This window comes from Mya arenaria, chromosome 11 (assembly GCF_026914265.1).
Source record: "Mya arenaria isolate MELC-2E11 chromosome 11, ASM2691426v1".
Lineage (NCBI taxonomy): Eukaryota > Metazoa > Mollusca > Bivalvia > Myida > Myidae > Mya > Mya arenaria.
Window position 1 is genome coordinate 24580666 of NC_069132.1, and position 20407 is coordinate 24601072.

The 20407-nt window shown below is 36.2% G+C and overlaps 1 protein-coding gene across 2 annotated transcripts; it reads left to right on the forward strand.

Annotated features, from left to right (window-relative positions):
• The first annotated feature begins 200 nt into the window (after nt 1-200).
• Nucleotides 201-18645, forward strand: LOC128209046 (uncharacterized). Of its 2 annotated transcripts, none has more exons than XM_052912865.1 (5): nt 201-333; nt 12831-12920; nt 15743-16149; nt 17406-17433; nt 17888-18645. In XM_052912865.1, exons 3-5 carry the CDS (start codon nt 15782-15784, stop codon nt 18092-18094), a joined length of 603 nt encoding a protein of 200 aa, XP_052768825.1. In that variant the 5' UTR covers nt 201-333; nt 12831-12920; nt 15743-15781; the 3' UTR covers nt 18095-18645. The 2 variants fall into 2 exon arrangements, with proteins under 2 accessions (XP_052768825.1, XP_052768824.1); XM_052912864.1 differs by lacking the exon at nt 201-333 and adding an exon at nt 12583-12682.
• The last annotated feature ends 1762 nt before the right edge of the window (nt 18646-20407 follow it).

Here is a 20407-nt window from a genome sequence, read left to right on the forward strand (position 1 = left end):
TGAACACTAAACATTTAGTAATCTTATAAATTTATTTGTGAACCGATAATGCTATGAGTATCATTCTACAGAAGTGCACTTCTTTATGTTGTTTTTAGAACGCTGAGTTTGTTGAAAATCAATTTATAAAAACACACGTAAGCAGATGTCGGTTATCGCATGCATTATTTAAATAACCCGGATCTGATTGCATTTTCCAGCTATATTGCATGTTTCGTGTGATTGTAACGAGATGTTATGAAAGTGGTTTATTCTTTAAGCCTTTAAAGAAAATTCCTTGCAGAAACATCCCTTTTCACTTTACTGGCTAAAATGATGATGTACTGTTAACTGGTGAGTAAAAATATTTTGTATTTGCATGGATCTCTGATAAACTACATTTTGCTTGTACATTATTATTTCTACAGTTTCTTGGTGCTGCTGTGCATCTTTTGGTTCCCTCAATGGCCGTACCATGATGGTAAACCACAGTGAACTCCTTAGACCTGCTTCCAAAGACCGTGTCATGATAATCACACTCAGTGACCTCCTAAGACCTGTTTCCATGATTGTCACCCTCAGTGACCTCCTTAGACCTGTTTCCAATGACCGTGCCATGATGGTAACCCTCAGTAAACTCCTTAGACCTGTTTCCAACGACTGTGCCATGATGGTCACCCTCAGTGAACTCCTTAGACTTTTTCCAGTGACCGTGCCATGATGGTTACCCTCTATGAACACCTTAGACTTTTTCCTATGACCGTGCCATGATGGTTACCCACAGTGAACACCTTACACCTTGGACCTATTCGAACGACCGTGCCCTGATAGTTACCCACAGTGAACACCTTAGACATTTTCCAATGACTGTGCCATGATGGTAACCCCCCACTGTGAACACCTCCGACTTTTTCCAATGACAGTGGCATGAGAATTACCCACACTGAACTCCATTTTCCAATTGACGGCCATGATGTTAACCCTCAATATACTCCATAGACCTATTACCAATGACTGGGCCATGACGTGCCATGACGGTCACCCTCAGTGAACTCCTTAGACCTTTTTACAATGACAGTGCCATGATGGTAACCGTCAGTGAACTCCATAGACCTTTTTCCAATGACCGTGCCATGATGGTTACCCACAGTGAACACCTTACACCTTGGACCTATTCGAACGACCGTGCCCTGATAGTTACCCACAGTGAACACCTTAGACATTTTCCAATGACTGTGCCATGATGGTAACCCCCACTGTGAACACCTCGGACTTTTTCCAATGGCAGTGTCATGAGAATTACCCACACTGAACTCCATTTTCCAATTGACGGCCATGATGTTAACCCTCAATATACTCCATAGACCTTTTACCAATGACCGTGCCATGACTGTCACCCTTAGACCTTTTTACAATGACTGTGCCATGATGGTTACCCTCAGTGTGTACTCTTTAGACATTTTTCCAATGACTGTGCCATGATGGTTACCCTCAGTGTGTACTCTTTAGACCTTTTCCCAATGACCGTGCCATGATGGTAACCCACAGTGAACACCTTCGACTGTTTTCCAATGACTGTGCCATGATGGTTACCCTCAGTGTGTACTCTTTAGACCTTTTTCCAATGACCGTGCCATGATGGTTACCCTCAGTGTGTACTCTTTAGACCTTTTTCCAATGACTGTGCCATGATGGTTACCCTCAGTGTGTACTCTTTAGACCTTTTACCAATGACCGTGCCATGATGGTAATCCACAGTGAACACCTTCGACTGTTTTTCAATGACTGTGCCATGATGTTCACCCTCAGTGAACTCCTAAGTCCTTTTTCCAATGACCGTGCCATGATGGTTACCCTCAGTGAACACCTTAGACTTTTTCCAAAAACCGTGTCATGATGGTAACCCGAAGTAAACACCTTAGACCTGTTTCCTTAGACCGTACATGGTGGTAGTCCCCAGGGAACTCCTTAGAACGTTTCCCAATGCCGGTAATTTTTAAAAAATAACGACCTTTTAATGTTTGTGTGATGTATAAATATAATATTGAGAGCATTTCGTTCAGATTTATATGAGGGCCCTTAAAATAGTGGTATAATTATATTTATACTGATCCATAAAAAAAATTCTTAACGTGCACAATTTTAGTTTCATTTCACGTTGACTTAGTTTGATGTGGTTATGTTTTTAATACAGTTAAGACAGAGCATGATGGCGCTGCCAATGACGTTAACTGACGATGTTTTCATATGGGCAAAAAACCATTATTCCATATTTCCGCTTAATTAATATATAGAGGATATTTGTTTATTTCAGTGTAAGATTGTATTTTATTTCACGAGTGTCATAGAAAAACATTCGCCATAAAATACGATCTTACACTGAAATAAACAAATTTTCTGTTATGCTTTTATGCTTATTTTCGGAGTTTTATTTGTTTTTTATTTATTTCTGAATAACCTCTTTTTTGAAAAGGGTGGGCTTTACGCCGCTACCCGTGGGGCACCCCTCATGCATAATAATAGCTTACAACTTTTCTACTTTCGGTTTGCTGAGAAATAGTTCTCTGCTATTCATTCTTATAGCTTAATATTCGCTCGTTTTTTATTGCAAAGCTTTATGAACAGTAAACAATGAAGTATTATTAGTGCACATATGTTCCAAAAATAATGAAAACTTTTTTTATTTTAAGATGGGCATGAATACATAACCAAATTACTACGCCGCTATTTAAAGAATGAAAATTTGGAAGGTCAAATATGTTAGCAAAACAAATGTGGATACTCACTGGATTTTAACCATTCTTCTTAGTTTAAGACTGCGTGTACGCGTGTTTTATAGTAAGTTAATATTCAGTCATCTTACTGTCAGAGACCAGTCTGTTTCGCTTTAAAAGGTTTGTTTTCCAGATAAAGAGTAAATGCCACGCTAGTTTGTTGACACATTTTGAGGTGTGGGTGGGGTAAATATCGGATCTATCTGTAAATTGTTGTGTGAATTCTCCAGGAAGCTCATTTTACGTACTACAACGGTTAACAGTTCAAAATACATTTGAACGATGATATAAAATTTGATTTATGTTCGAACAGTTGTTTTTGTCTAAATTTGTTTGGTATGAAAGCAAATGTTCGAACATTCAGCTTCAAAGATCAGTAAAATGTTTGATAAACGGGATACCCGGTAATAAACGGTAAGTTGTTAATTTCTAATTATATATTTATTTAAATTTATAAAACATTTCTTTATTTTTTTAACATTTTTTGACATAATTTACTGAAGTCCGTCTTCTGTTTTGATCAAGGCAAGTACATGTAACAACAAAGGATTTTAAAAGTAGTTCTGAAAGTTGATATTTTCACTCCTTATTTTGCAGTGAAAATATCGAATTGATATTTTCACTGTTGTTATTTCACTGTTAAAACCCCATATTTCATCGTAAAGCATGAAAGAAAGTTATTTTCTTTAAAATGAAAGAAGATTTTGACTACTGAGGAATGGATGTCTTAACAACATAACCGACGCAAAATTACACCAATAATACAGTTCCTTTAAATGATTTTAGCATGTTTGTGTATCAATCAAAGTATTTGAGATAACTTCGTATTTTTTTTTATTTTCAATATGCATCTGTCGCGTCGTTTTACTGATGTTATTTAATCAGGATGGCGGCTTGAACATTTAACCTTAAAGCTGCACTCTCACAGATTTAACTTTTTTTGTCTTGGAATGAGCAAATTTTTGCGTAACCAGTGATAAAAGACTGCTGACAAAAGATCAGATCGCAGATTTTTATATTTCAGTTCCAAAATTAATGTTTTATGGCTTAAACCGTCATTAACGGTTTAAGAAAAAAAATGCATAAAACATCAATTTTTGAACTTAAATATAAACATCTGCAATCTAATGTTCTGTCAACAGTCTTATATTTCTTATATCTTATATTTCTGTTTTACATGAATTTTCTTATAAATTGGCTCGTTCCAAGACAAATAATAAAAAAGTTGTCAAAACGGTAAATTATACTGGTAATTTTAATCTTAATATACAGGCTTTGCATGGAAAGGCATTGAAAGCAATGAATACGTTGTTAAGTAAGCTTAAGCAATACGAGACTATGCCTAAAGCGTTACAGTTATTCGATGCGTTTGTTTCCCCAATTGTTTCATATGGGTGTGAAGTTTGGGGCTTTAGTAAGTCTAAACTTTTGGAAAATATTCATCATAATTTTGTAAAACATAACTTGGTGTTAGACAATCAACTAGCAACGTTGCTGTATACGGAGAGCTAGGGCGTTTTCCACTGTATGTATATAGATATATTAAATTAATTAAGTTTTGGTTCAAGTTGTATCAAACGGACAACATTATTTTAAAGGCTATGCTATCAAATGGCCATTTGAGTGTTGAAACTAATAAACCAAACTGGTTCGCTAACGTAAAGCAAATGTTATCAAGGTATGGATGTTTAGAAGTCTATGAAAATGTTGTCAATGTTGATGCTGATGTTTTTATTCCTTTGTTTAGACAAAGAGTAATTGACGAATTTTTGCAAAAGTGGCATGAAAGAATAAATGACACTGGTGTACTGACCTTATATGTCCATGTAAAAAGTTCACTTGATATTGAACCGTATTTAGAAAACATTATATCAAGACACCTTAGAGTTGCCCTTACCAAACTACGCGTGTCTGCTCATAGTCTGAGAGTCCATACAGGAAGGTATGGCCAAAATAGAATAGAGAGACATTTACGTGTATGCCAAATTTGTAACGTAAATGTTATCGAAGATAAATTCCATTTTATCCTTATTTGCCTTTTTTACCAACAAACAAGAGAGAAATATATAAAGCGTTATTATAGACTAGCATGTTTAAACTTGTACAGTTACTGTCATCAGAAAATAAATCTGAACTACTTATGTTAAGTAAATATATATACGAAGCTACAAAGGCACGTTCAGTGCATTTAATGCAATGAGATTTGTACCTAAGATTTATACCATGATTTTCATTATGTGAATATTCACTTTGTTTTGAACTTAACACTATCTGTCAATTATATTTGTATAGTAAACATGCTTTATATCCTTTATAATGTGAAACTTATATATTCCTTATAAGATCCATCCTATGTGCTATTACCTTATGTCTTATAGTTCGATATGTTAAAATGTACTTATATGTCACAAGAAACTATGTCGTTTACGTGAATAAAATATGTTATGTTCTGTTCTGTTCTGTGGGAGTGCAGCTTATACCATTTTCACATTTTTTGTTTGTTTTGGAAACATTGCCAACTTCGGAGAAATCCGCTGAGGCAAAAGTGCCTATAGAGTTATATAGGGAAAATATTGTTAAACAGTTCTCACGACTTAGTCTTTCAACAGATCAACTTACTTCCTACATATATGTTAGGATAATTCTTACCCTTGAAGATGATGGTTTTGTATCAATTGTATGATTTTTACATTTTGGTCCTTTTTAAGGGTTTTGTTGGTCATTAAAAGTTACATTGAAATACGAAGGAACTAAAAATTGTTTTGCTATTTAAAGTCATTATAGACATCCGATCGCTTAGCTTCCAGCGGATTACGATGCAGATTTTTTTTTCTCTTTCCAATGCACTTTTCGAAATAATGAATTTTTAAATATCTTTTGGTCCTTTTTGAACATTTATATAATTTTTCTAGAAAATCGATGCCCAGAAATTGTGTATTCAACTGTACGATAATGGTTTTATGGCCCACCCCGCGGCGTATTCACAGCAGGCTAGAAATAATCCATCGGCAAGGTTATGACACTTTGGGTATGACATGTGCAACGAAGTTTGTCATTTATAGCAATAAAATTATTCCATAACTATTTCGGATTATTTTCCCTTTTATCATTATCATATAATTGAAATTATACATGATACTCGATTATTCATTTACATTAGTAGTTAAGGAATGTCATATATTGTTTTTGTTGTTGTTGTTTTTTTCAAATAAAAAGAAAGTAATATATTTAGCAAAAATTATTCCCATTTTTAATCGCAATCCCTAATACAGACAGTTAAAACGCAACACTTTCCTTATAACATGTTAATGTTTCAAGTTTAATTGGAAATACATAAGGGCTTGAAACATAATAAAACATAATAAATAAGATAATAATTACCTATCTACATCGAATCAACATGTTCATTAGTAATGCTTAAGTTCTAATTTTTAATGGGAAACATTTTGGTCTACAATTTTGCACTCAACCAAACATGTTTATAAAAAATAGCGTAAATAAAATTATTTTGATTAGGCAAGAAATGTGTTACATGCCATTTTGTCAGCATATTTTTTTTTTAGTAACGAGTGTACTAGGTTTTCATAACGTGTCAAAATGCCATTAAATCAACGTGTTGTTATGGAATAAAATGGTATACCTGTCTTATTGTCAATACATAAATGCCATTTTAACTTGTATCGTTAAAGACCGGTACTAAAGATAGCAACTGCAGATAATATTTCATTTTAGCTGTTCCTTTCCGAAATTTCACAACCAAATTTGTTTTACACTGCTATTAGAAAAATTACCAAACTGTTAAAATAAAGGTGTGGAAATGGCCCCAATTAAATGCTTTGATAAACGATCAATTATAGACTTCAACAAATAGACACGGAATATAATAGGTAAAAGAAGTAAGATTATCAGAGATGATTTGAAATTTCAGTACTTCATCAACTAACGTTTCCCCTATAGAACAGCTCTACACAATTATGGCTAAATCTAAAATCGTCCAAAACTGAAATTTTCTATCGCAACTTATAATAAAAGGACGGGTCAACTTTATGACCCTCATAAATCCTGTATTTCTTATCTGCTTTAATCTTACACTGCATCCAAAAAATAAATAAGTGCTAAACTATCTTAACGCTACTATTGCACTGAGGGGAGAAATCGATAGAGACCGTCGTTACCCTGATAAGCTCCAAAGTTGGCAATGGAGCGAATTTTTGCATAAATTTCTGCAAACCAATGATTTAAGATTGCTGACAAAAATCAGATCGTAGATTTTCATATTTCCATTCGAAAATTTATGTTTTATGGCGTTACTAACGGTTTAAGAAAAATGAATAAACTTAAACATCATTGTTTAACTTAAATATAAAAATCTGCGATCTATTTTGTGTCAGCAGTCTTATATAACTGGTTTCCATCGAACAAATTGGCTCGTTCCAAGATAAAAAAATAAAAAAAAGTTGGCAAAACGCTCAATCTGTGAGAGTGCAGCTTAAAACGAATATAAAAGTGGATTTTCTTCACCTGTTTGAATCTTTATAGCCCTTATTAAAGCTGCACTCTCACTGATATGCCATTTTTACAACTTTTTTTTATTTTTTGTCTTGGAATGAGCAAATTTTTGCGTAAATATCTGCAAATCAATGATATAAGATTGCTGACAAAAAATCAGATCGTAGATTTTCATATTTCCGTTCGAAAATTTATGTTTTATGGCTTAAACCGTTACTCACGGTTTAAGAAAAATGCATAAAACATCAATTTTTAAACTTAAATATAAAAATCTGCGATCTAATTTTTGTCAGCAGTCTTATATTACTGTTTTCAATGCATGTTTGCAAAAATCGGCAAATTAAGACAAAAAAAAAAAGTTGTAAAAACGTTCAATCTGTGAGAGTGCAGCTTTAAACAAAACACTATTATGAAATATACAAAACAAATATTGTTCTCTCCATGTCCAACACCATCAATTTATACAAAAACAGATGTTAAAATGTGTCCCTCTGTTTTGTCTTATTAGGCTGTGTGTCTTTTGTATGGTGTTAGTTTTCTTTTGGTGATGTGTGTCTCTTGTTTTGCTGTGTGTCTCTCGTTCAGTGTATCTTTTCGTATGGCGCTGTGTGTCCCTCGTTCACTTTATGTTTGTGGCGCTGTGTGCCTATCGTTTATGGAAGGGATTATCCGCCAGTTAATTCATGCTGCTTTATGACATTTCTCATTTTAATTGCAATTGCATTCGTCTAAATGGCAGGTGCCTTTGTGCAATTGTTTCGTGCCTTTTTGTTATTGACAAAAACATTTGTCTATGTGTACAACTTTAAGATGCCTTCACTTTATTGCTTAGTGTTAACGTCTAAACGACAAATGACATGTGTCAAGTTCTGACATTTAAATAACTAAATAATTAAATTAAACAACTTAACTATACATACTAAATAACTAATAGTATTTATATACTGTAATAAGACCATTGAAAGCTAAAATAATATTCATCAATAGCAGTATGCGTTTGTCAATAAGCATATAGACGATAGACGAATGCATCTAGACGAACGCAACTTAACGAATGGAATTAGAAGGGAACCAGTAAATATTGGTATCCTGCGTCAGCAATATTAAATGGCGGTATGACTAAAATAGGTTATTTTCGCGAAAATAGCTTTTTTGACTAAAATACGAAAATAAGGTTATTTTTGATGAAAATAAAGTTATTTTCGCGAAAATAAGATTTTGAAAGAAATAAGAAAATAGAGAAATGGGAATGGAAACCAAATTCTGGTACCCTTCTTATCCACGGGAGAGCACTCTCGCGACTTTTGCTACGGTGGCAGTCAACAGTTTTTGTGCAGGAGCTGTCAAAAATATATCTATAAGAGGTCTGTATAACATTATCTGAACCTAAAAAAATAATACTGCTTGATGCTATCTTCTGCTGATTATTTTTTTCCTGGATTATTTTATTCGGTACTGAGTCCAAATTCTAATCTGCGTTTCGGCCTGAATTTAAAATGTGTTGTCTACTAGGCGGTGACCAATTGTCGTCGGATAACATGTTTTGAAATTTCTGAGGCCATTAAAAAAACCAAGTATGGGCTTAGTGCTATCATTTGTCTGAAGCCAGTGAATGCAAAGATATTGAAATTTTGAGTTAATGAAACACATGCATAGATTTCTATACATGACAGCAAGGCGTACATATTTTTTTGCGATTGATAGCACTATGCTCATACTTGGATTTTGTTTGATGGCCTCAGAAATATCTAAACATGCATGTTTTTCATCGAAAATTGGTCAAAATCTCACCGCTCGCAGACAACACATTTCAATTTCAGGCCGAAATTGGATATGTGTCTAACTCAGTAGCGAATAAAAACATCCAGGAAAAAATAATCAGCAGAAAATAGCATCTAGCAGTATTAGGTCCAGATAATGTCAGACATTACCTCTTTTAGATATAATTTTGACAGCCCCTGCACGAAAACTTTTGACTGCCACCGTAGCAAAAGTCGCGAGAGTGCTCTCCCGTGGATAAGAAGGGTACCAGCATTTGGTTTCCATTCCCATTTAATATTGCTGTCGCAGGATACCAATATTTACTGGTTCCCTTCTTATTACATTCGTTTAGTTGCGTTCGTCTAAATGCATTCGTCTATCGTCTATATCATTATGTGGGAACGGACACCGGATATAGCTCAAAAAGTGATTAGTAAACAGACAATTATGCAGTTGTTTTTCTTTACCAGAGGTAAGATCTTGCTGTGTTAACGCATATCTACCGTATCCACAAATGAAGCAAGTGTTTGAACTAATAGCTGAATGCTAAATTTGGCCTATGGTATACTTTAAAGTGCTTACGATTAAGCAGACCTCGTAAAATGTTTCTTCAAATCTGAGATGATCACCTCAAAACTTACAGAATTTCGACAAGTATTGTTATTTTTAGGAAATATATCGAATAAATAAAAAATCTGAATCGAAGGATTTCACAAACATAAGATCAACTATTTTTATTGTAAGAAATGGCAATGTAACTTTTAAACTGTTAAAGATATGCCCTTAGAAATGTTCACAGTACTGTACTGGGGATAGCCGTATTATGTACTGGGGATAGTTTCAAAGTTGAGAAATGTGTGTCCTGGTGATAACATGTAAAATGGGACAAAAATTGATAGTAACACTGTTAAAATAAAATATACATGTATATGTCTATTTCGAACTTTCAAATAACCTGCAAAAAGTGAGAGTACAATTTGATAAGAAATTATTGAGCAAACTTTAGTTAACAATGAGTTTGATCGATGCTCTCCTAAATGAACGTATATATGCAAGCTGCGTAAATATCAGGGTTGGTCACAATACATTCTTTCTCACTGAAGTGAACGAGCAGAGACCATTATTCTGTTCTAAGTAATACCAACATCGACCCAAGCTTAGAAAAAAGCTTTACGTGTTCCAAATTTGATCACAATATCTCATTCCCTACTGGTGACTTTATGTGTGCAAAAACGTACCTACTTTACAAAGCAATAATATATATATGAATAGCAAACACCGCATAAATTCTACGGCCATATGTTTTGTGTTACTCAATAAATCAGATTACCGGCGTATTTCAAATATTTAGATATTGATGCTTGTGAAAAACACATCATGGTTAACTAATATGTTTGAATGAAACAGTTTTAAGTGCATCCAGATACAAAAAACAACGACATGTTTTTGCTCTCATCCCTCGATATGGACAGCATCGAACAATTTCCCTCGAGCTCGCGTAAATAGGTAAATAGCCGTAATCGTTATCACAGTCTCGTTATTCTAAATACATCGTTACTATCCTCAGTCCACTTAATAGCTATCCCCTGTGCAGTTATTTATTTGCTTCATCTATCCCCAGTATACTGCCAGGGCATCAAAAGGTATGAATATCTCCGTAACAACAAAAGATATCATATTGATAGTTTACACATGACTAGATTATGTAATTACAATGAAATCGCTCGATTCAGTTTTTATTCTTATTTTCAATTTGTTGATTTATGTTTGAAATCGTACCACATAAATGAACATTTGTGAGCGATCATGCAACTTTCGGCGAGAATTGGGCTATTATACAAAAGAGGAGACACATTTCCATCATAGTCGTATATTGCACAGTATCAAGTAATTCAAAACTCTTCGATTTTGTTAAATATATCACCATAAAATACAAAAAATGATAGAAAACTGTCCATGTGTCGAAATCAAACGCTTATCGATTTATCACTTTTTGAGGTATATCCGGTTTCCGTTCCCACACAGTGTATATATATGCTTATTGGTAAATGCATACTGCTATGTTTGATTGATGTATAATTAAGTTAGCTTTTAATGGTCTTATTACATTATATAAATATTATTAGTAATATTATTAGAAATTTAATTGTACTCTTGTATTTTAATTAGTACACAAAAGTCAATAAAAAGTAAAAACTTGACATCTGTCATTTATCGTTTAGACGTAGACACTAAGCAATAATTTGAAGTAAACTAAAAGTTGTACACATAGACACATGCGGTAGTCCATTTCAAACACGAACGAAGCAATTGCATGAAGGCCCTTACGATTTAAAGGAATTGTATTGTGGCGTTGCATGCCCCTCGTTGAGATTATGTTGCATTGTGGTGCCGTGTGCCACTCGTTCAGTGTATGTTGTATTGTGGCGTTGCATGCCCCTCGTTGAGATTATGTTGCATTGTGGTGCTGTGTGCCACTCGTTCAGTGTATGTTGTAATGTGGCGTTGCATGCCCCTCGTTGAGATTATGTTGCATTGTGGTGCTGTGTGCCACTCGTTCAGTGTATGTTGTATTGTGGCGTTGCATGCCCCTCGTTGAGATTATGTTGCATTGTGGTGCCGTGTGCCACTCGTTCAGTGTATGTTGTATTGTGGCGTTGCATGCCCCTCGTTGAGATTATGTTGCATTGTGGTGCTGTGTGCCACTCGTTCAGTGTATGTTGTATTGTGGCGTTGCATGCCCCTCGTTGAGATTATGTTGCATTGTGGTGCTGTGTGCCACTCGTTCAGTGTATGTTGTATTGTGGCGTTGCATGCCCCTCGTTGAGATTATGTTGCATTGTGGTGCCGTGTGCCACTCGTTCAGTGTATGTTGTATTGTGGCGTTGCATGCCCCTCGTTGATATTATGTTGCATTGTGGTGCCGTGTGCCACTCGTTCAGTGTATGTTGTATTGTGGCGTTGCATGCCCCTCGTTGAGATTATGTTGCATTATGGTGCCGTGTACCACTCGTTCAGTGTATGTTGTATTGTGGCGTTGCATGCCCCTCGTTGAGGTTATGTTGCATTGTGGTGCCGTGTGCCACTCGTTCAATGTATGTTGTATTGTGGCGTTACATGCCCCTCGTTGAGATTATGTTGCATTGTGGTGCCGTGTGTATCTCGTTCAGTGTGTGTTGGATTGTAGCGCAGTGTCTCGTTCAGTGTATGTTGTATTGTGGTGCTCTGTGTCTCTCGTTGAATGCATATTGTGTGCCGGCACCCTGTGTCTCTCGATTAGTGTCTGATGTTTTGTGACTGTCTCTTGTCTGAGTGTGTTTGCACGGCGAACTGAACAGACAAAAATGCTCCATTGAAATTTAGTCAGTGTATGTTTTTTTGTAAACCATTGTTATTTTGTCTTTTTATTCTATTTCGTCTCATACGGACACTTGCTGATCATTTTTAGACATCTGTTTTGATTTTGAATAGCTAAAACCCGCATATATGTGTTTATATGGTAAGGAAAATGTTAGCTAAGTTTCAAGAACATGCTCTGGCAAGATTATGAGGAAGTGTGGCATTATTTTGTAAGCCTTTTAATAACACCAGCATCTAAAACTTCCTGATTTATATTACTGAGCATAACTAAGCTCCTAGAATTTATAGCTAGCTAACTGGTGAGTGGAAATGTTTTGTATTTAAATGGATCTTTGATAATATTTAGACTACAATTTTGTTTTGCCTTTAATGCAATATTTCCGCAATTTTCTGGTGTTGTCTAGAATGCAAGTATACATAATGGTGAATATTATATATTATTCTTAGATACTGGAGGAGGATCTCCGGAAAACTACCAACACTGACTATGTATTGGAGGAGAGATCTTTCGGAGGCAAAATCTACATAATACAGAAGGTATGAGAACAGTTGTCAAATACTTTAACGCATATGAACACAAATACCCACTTGGGTAAATCTAATGTCGGGGGCAAATACCTTGGAGGTGTGGTAATTTTTCCCCCGCCCCTATGGGTATTTCATGTCATATTAAGTCAAAATCTGATTTGCTCCAGGGGAGACATTTTGTCGGGAAACTATTTCTAATAAGCGACTGATCGAGTGTTTCGCTGTTTGGTGTCATCGAGGCTCGTTAATGTATCAGAATGGAGTGCGAAAACCTCAAAATATACCATTAGGTTTTAAGGTTATGTCACTTTAAAGAACTCCCGCGTATAACAAAAATATCGATGAGAAACTTACCCGGATTGACGATCAATCGAGCCAAAATACAACTTGCGTTTGCATTTGTGGTCACGTGACTATTTTTTGTTCATCCCCGGTGACACAGTCTTACAATAAATAATTCAATGAGGAGACCCATATTACAGGACTTTTATATAAAAAAAATCTTCTGGATGGATTAGATGACATACGTCAGCAAAATATCATTATATCAACTAGAAATTTAAATTTTATTGACGCAAGACACTACAGTTTTATCAATATGCATTTTTCTAACACAAACTATTGGATTTTTATTGAAAATATTCAATTTTTAACTTGTCATGTAAACACGTACATAAAAAAAACACCTATGGGTTAAATTTGCCCCTAAAAATGGCAATGTTGGTTATGTAAACGGGGTTATGTGTTACGACCACAAAAACGCAACAGAGGAAAAGAACCCAGACAACACACCATGGTCACCATGTTAATAAAACTAGATTATCAAACTAAGAAGTATTGAATTTAAAATACAAATCCATGTCACGTAAGTCATATTAAATGTCACAAAGACCCATGAAATAAGCACATGTAGCTACAATCAGTGTGTGTATCGTGTGATAAATTGCGTCATAAATGCTACGTCGGAAGGCAATATTTTGTTTCAAATGAAGACTTTAAACAAAATTAACTTTACTATTTATTCACTATGTTAAATGAAGCATGGCGCAGTCTTCGCCACTAACATAGTCCTGCCTCTGGTCAAACTGAGGTTGATTGAGAATTTAGTTTCTTAAAACCCTTGACAAACCTTTTCACAAAACCGCCACCTGATGGAGCACTGTCAAAACACAGTGTGTGTATACCACGTGATAAATGACGTCATATATGCTACGTCGGAAGGCAAGATTTTCCTTAAAATAAAGACTTAATCAAAGATAACTTTTCTTTTACTACACCATTTTAAATAAAACAAAGGGCAGTCTATGCTGCTTCAAGAGCCCCGCCTTCGTTTTATTACCGGAGTTTTATAAGGTAATTAGTTTTATCAAACACTTTGAAAAACCTGTTTCCAAAATAATGTTTTGACAGTGCTCCGTCAGACGGCCGTATTGTGAAAAGGTTTGTCGAAGTGTTTTAAGAAACTAAACTCTCAATCAAACTCTGGTAAAAGACCGAAGGCGGGACTCCGTAAGCGGCGTAGACTGAGCAATGTTTCATTTAAAATGGTGAAGAAATAGTGAAGTTATATTTGTTTAAAGTATTCATTCGAAGCAAAATATTGCCTTCCGACGTAGCATTTATGACGCAATTTATCACGTGGTATACACACACTGAAACAATGTTTTGGAAAAAGGTTTGTCGAAGTGTTTGAGGAAACTGATCACCAAAATTAATATAACTCCGGTAATAAAACGAAGTCGGGGCTCTTTCAGCGGCATAGATTGCCCATTGTTTCATTTAAAATGGTGAAGAAAAAGAAAAGTCATCTTTGTTTTAAGTCATTTGAAGCAAATTGTTGCATTCCGACGTAGCATTTGTGACGTAATTTATCACGTGGTATACACATACTGACAATGCACATTGAACAGTCGCCACTCAGTGTTTTACGCTAGTTGCAATGCAATATATACGAGTTGAATTAATATGTGACCACTTGATCTTTAATTTAAGTCTAGTTTTTTATGTGTCCGCTTCTCACCCAAGACGATGTGGGTTCGATCCCTTCGAAACCTCTATAAACGCACACTAGTTTTTATTTCTACACAGGAAGCGCCCTCCAGCACGATTCTAAACTGTAACAGCTTTCCTAGAATTCCAGTTGAAATTAATTAGTATAAGCTAAAATATATGCTTAATTTGCCATTAAACAATAAAGAGACATTCTTAAATAAAGTCGAACCCCGTTGGCTCGAACTACAATGGACTGGCGAAACTACTTCGAGTGTCGGAAATTTCGAGTTAAGCGGGATTGTTAACCTTCAGTATAAAGAAATCAAGTTCGAGCCAACGAGGAATTCGAGGAAAGTGAGTTCGAGCCAACGGGTTTTGACTGTAGGTTAAATACGTGTTTCGAAATGAAAACATGAGTTTCGTTTATTTGGTTTAAATAGTGTAAATAGTGAACAGTCGAACTCCGTTGACTCGAACTCACAGGAACCGGCGAAAAAAACTCCAACCTAAGAAAATTCAAGCAAAGCGGAAATACCTTCACCCAGTAAAATGAAATCGGTACTTTGCATACAGTTCCGAACATCGCGAAATTCGAACCGAGTTCGAGCCATCGGGGTTATATTGTAAATAGATTAAAGAGTATTCATCAACATGTATATTATTTCAGTGACTCATGGCTAATGCCCAAATGGAATAAAGAATAGTTGAAGAGCTTGAATTTTGTTCCACGTTTCTCTTAATCATCCGCAATCATAATGTTTATTTATATTTAATCATAACAAATTATATGTAAATTGAACAATAACTACGCTGTATAAATATATTTACACTATTTATAGTTTCAGTTTCTTTAAAAAACATCTCCACTGGGCTGCACCATGGACGCTTGTAAGATACTCGACATCTGCGGACTTGTGGACCTTGCTCCGTGTCCTCCCCCAAACACCAACAATGCTTACGAGTTACTCCACAACGCCACACGTGATCTAACCATGCGATCTAATGTCACGAAGGCAATTGCAACGCGGTGCGGAATTTCGGAAGTTGTCATGTACACTGCAGCAACAACACCGTCCGATGTTGATGGAAATGGTACATCCACTACCATTGCAACTTTTACGACTATTGAAGCGCAATCGGATTTGTTGGATTTGAAAATCCTTATCGGTGTGATGATGTTTGTAGCCGTGGTTCTGTTGATAACAACAGCTGCAGTTGTCGTGTGCCGTGCAAGAGGAACTTACAGGTATTCGAACTGTTTTAACTTTGGAAGAAGTGCAAATCGATCGTACTAGCATAAACTTTACCGGTTTCTTGTTTGCACATCTATTTAAAAAGCAAACATCAATTTGATTGTACACTTATCACACATTTAAAATTCAGGAAAAACGAAAATTAACGATAAAGATGCTCGATTCTCATTTATGTCACAGAACCCATTGGCGTTTATTTTCAGTGCTGAAGCCATATTCTTTTTACCTATTCCCAAACCCTGATGTATTGCATCAATAAAACCCATTTCTTAAGTGTTGCAGGAGACCATATCTATTTTTTCTTTTCTGCATTCCTATGCATATGCTCAAATGATATATGAAATTTGGTTTCACATCTTATGTGACAGAGTTATCATGTTGCTTATCATGTGAAGTAACTGATGTTGGAAAAAAACTCGTGGCCCAATTCCTCCGAATGTCTTTTTCATATGAACGTAAACAGAACAGAACAGAACAGAACATAACAGAATGTTTATTATCTTATGCATATACAGCATATCGATGAATCAATAGAAACTTTAGGCATAACGTCAATATATGTACAAATCCATAAACACGATAATGAATGCATGTACAAAGTTAACGTATGATCGTAAACAATGTTGCATTGCACTGCTTCCGTTTCACTGTTGTTTTCTTCAATAAAGATTGTGTTAACGTATCGTCATGCAATGAAATATAATTAAATCAAGATTTCTGCTATAGGATGTGACCTTCATTCATTTCAAGTTGTCATATCAGGTTTGCGTTTTGGGTCAAAACTACATAAATTGTAATTAAAAATAAGAAAGGTTTAAAAGCGTTACAAAAAGCAAATGGCATAGTTTCTTTAGCTGATAAACCAGGTCCTGATTATAATTAACTATGTCTAGAATATCATGACATTGTTAAAATTAAAACTAAGCCTAGTAAGTTCTGAACAGTTAGGTGTATATGCACACAACAGTTCATCTTGCATCTCAAAGGATATAGTTTTAAACTGAATGGGCTAATAAATGAGCTAATGTACTCATAATTATAGTACATTCTTGTTTTGATTATGTTGTGAACCCTCGGGCAGGCTGCGTGGCCGGTAACTCGGTAAGCCTCGTTACCGGCTGACGCGCGTGCCCTTGGTTCGGATTTTTCTATCCGTACCGGAAACACATGATAGATACTTATATGATCTTATGTATTACTATGTCTTGTTACAAAACCAAACTTTCAATATGTGTGGATTCTATTTTAGATATGATGTTTCCAGTGTTACGGTGCAGGTAAGTCAGCCAACTAAATTATTGTAATATTCCCATAATAAATTCAACCACCTGCATAACAAACATAGACTTTTGAGTTAAACATCTTTAACTACTCACGAAATAATACATTTATGGAAAAAATAACTACCGATAACAAGATTATAACCGTGTTTTTAATTGCTGAAAACTCAAAAATATTAAATATATTTACTATTATCTAAAATAGTCTCATAATGTAGAAATACCATGTTTTCTGCACCTTTCTTTCAAATAAAACTCGGTATCCTCCATAAAAACCATTGTTTTCGACATTTATTCATCCTTTCTGATATATCAAAACAATTTTATGAATTGTGGTAAATCTTAGTTAGGAGTAAGAGCGCATCTTTAATTTTCTGTTTTTTTTCCTTTTATAAACGTATTTTGCAATACTTGTACGAGTCAAATATTCTATACTTTGTTTTCTTTCCAGCAAGAGCACGCTGAGATATTCATGACAAAACTAATGAGGAAATTAGAACAAGCGAACGGGACGAAAGGCAATGTTATAAAACAAACTGAAGACGGGAAGGGTGATTCTCAAATTGAATACAATCATACTGACATCAGGCTCTCAAGAAGCAGCTGTTCTTACACGTATGCAAGTGTACATAAAGCGTCTAACAATTCAGAGTTGTAAAAAAAATAATGTTGTCGTTATTTATTATGTGTATATTTGCATGGTATATACCACTGTATAACCAAGGTAAAAAGGCTTGATAATATATATTTGTTATGTTTAATGTCATTTTTTTAAATTGGAAGAAATATTACAGATTAAATATTACGATAAGATAATCCAATTAGTCAAGTTATGTAAATTACTAGAGTATGTTGTTGATAAACCTAATTTGAGAAATGTCCATAAGCATTTATTTGTTTGACTGTTTACATTATTTTTCGGTAATATCATATGTAATTCTCTAAATGTTACTCAACCTTCTGTTAACATCATTCATATCTATAGAATACTTATTTATTTATATGATTAGTATAAATAATGTTTGAAACGCCTCAGTATGAACATCTTATATGTTCTGGTGCTATTTTTGTGAAGTGTTTTGTGACATGAGTTAAGATGAATACACTTATATACTTCTCGAATGGTTCATCTCTAGGACCTGAATTGATGCTTAATGCTTGTCTGCTGGAATATAATGTTACCTTGACAAAATAAAATATAATATTAATTATAGCGTTAAATTGCCGGGTGGCTGGCGTTAGTGGTCAAATTGCCGGGTGGCTGGCGTTAGTGGGCAAATTGCCGGGTGGCTGGCGTTAGTGGTCAAATTGCCGGGTGGCTGGCGTTAGTGGGCAAATTGCCGGGTGGCTGGCGTTAGTGGTCAAATTGCCGGGTGGCTGGCGTTAGTGGGCAAATTGCCGGGTGGCTGGCGTTAGTGGTCAAATTGCCGGGTGGCTGGCGTTAGTGGGCAAATTGCCGGGTGGCTGGCGTTAGTGGTCAAATTGCCGGGTGGCTGGCGTTAGTGGGCAAATTGCCGGGTGGCTGACGTTAGTGGGCAAATTGCCGGGTGGCTGGCGTTAGTGGTCAAATTGCCGGGTGGCTGGCGTTAGTGGTCAAATTGCCGGGTGGCTGGCGTTAGTGGTCAAATTGCCGGGTGGCTGGCGTTAGTGGTCAAATTGCCGGGTGGCTGGCGTTAGTGGTCAAATTGCCGGGTGGCTGGCGTTAGTGGTCAAATTGCCGGGTGGCTGACGTTAGTGGGTAAATTGCCGGGTGGCTGGCGTTAGTGATCAAATTGCCGGGTGGCTGGCGTTAGTGGGTAAATTGCCGGATGGTTGGCGTTAGTGGGCAAATTGCCGGGTGGTTGGCGTTAGTGGGCAAATTGCCGGGTGGTTGGCGTTAGTGGGCAAATTGCCGGGTGGTTGGCGTTAGTGGGCAAATTGCCGGGTGGTTGGCGCTATAACATCATCTCGATTCGTATAAAATCGTATTGGTCAAATGCATGTAAAAAGTGTTTTTTTTTCTTGTAATAAAGGTTATATCAAATGCCAGACATTGCCTACAGAATATACGAATAGTTGAGACATTGAACAATATATAATGCGAACTGGGACGTTGGAACCAAGAAACCATAGCGGTACACCAAAGATCTTCACGTCCGGACATGGCACCGCATCATCTATACGGCGCTCCTTCCGATAGACCACACTGCCGCTTACTGCTGTTTCTGTTCAAGATGCACCTGCGCAAACATCAATATACATGCGTCCGTGTCGCTATTTAACTCCCCTGAGGCCGAGCTTGCAATGAAATGTATGAAAGGTGGTGCAGTAGTCGCATCCCTGGTTTCACTCATTGAATGGAGGGCTGAAACCTAAACAAGCCTCCGACCAGCGTCAATTCAACCCTAAACGAACTTTCACTGAGTTGATTCTCGATTCAGTAGAATATCCAAACGACAGTGCGAGAATCTGTCTCAATAAGTTCTACATAAATCACCCCTTAGTCTGTGGGTCAGGTCATATCCCGATTTGCCACACTCTCAGCTGCTATTTAGCAGTAGGCTGTCCCCGCTTTTCCTGAGAAGAATGACAAGACAATGACTCCATTACTCTGCCAAGAAAGTTTTCAAAACAATGATCATTGACAATATTTAAATGCATGGCATAGAAAGTTGTGCCTTTCAATAGGATCGGACCAAGCGAATCCATCAGCCATCGTCAATCAGCCACTATCTACCGTCGACTTAACAATCAACTTTAACCAGCTACCATCTACAGCCCCTACAGCGCGCCTCTGTAATTTTAATAAAGCCGTTATCTACTTTCTCTGCAAACAAGTCAACAGCCAACGTACCCCGTTTAACCAACAACATAACAGTCGAATGTCTCCTTCAACCAGCAAAATCGAATGCATCGTCCAAACAAGTAGCCATCCACCGCTTTTATCAACCACCAGGACTCGGCAGTCTCCTTTAACAAACCCCTATGCATC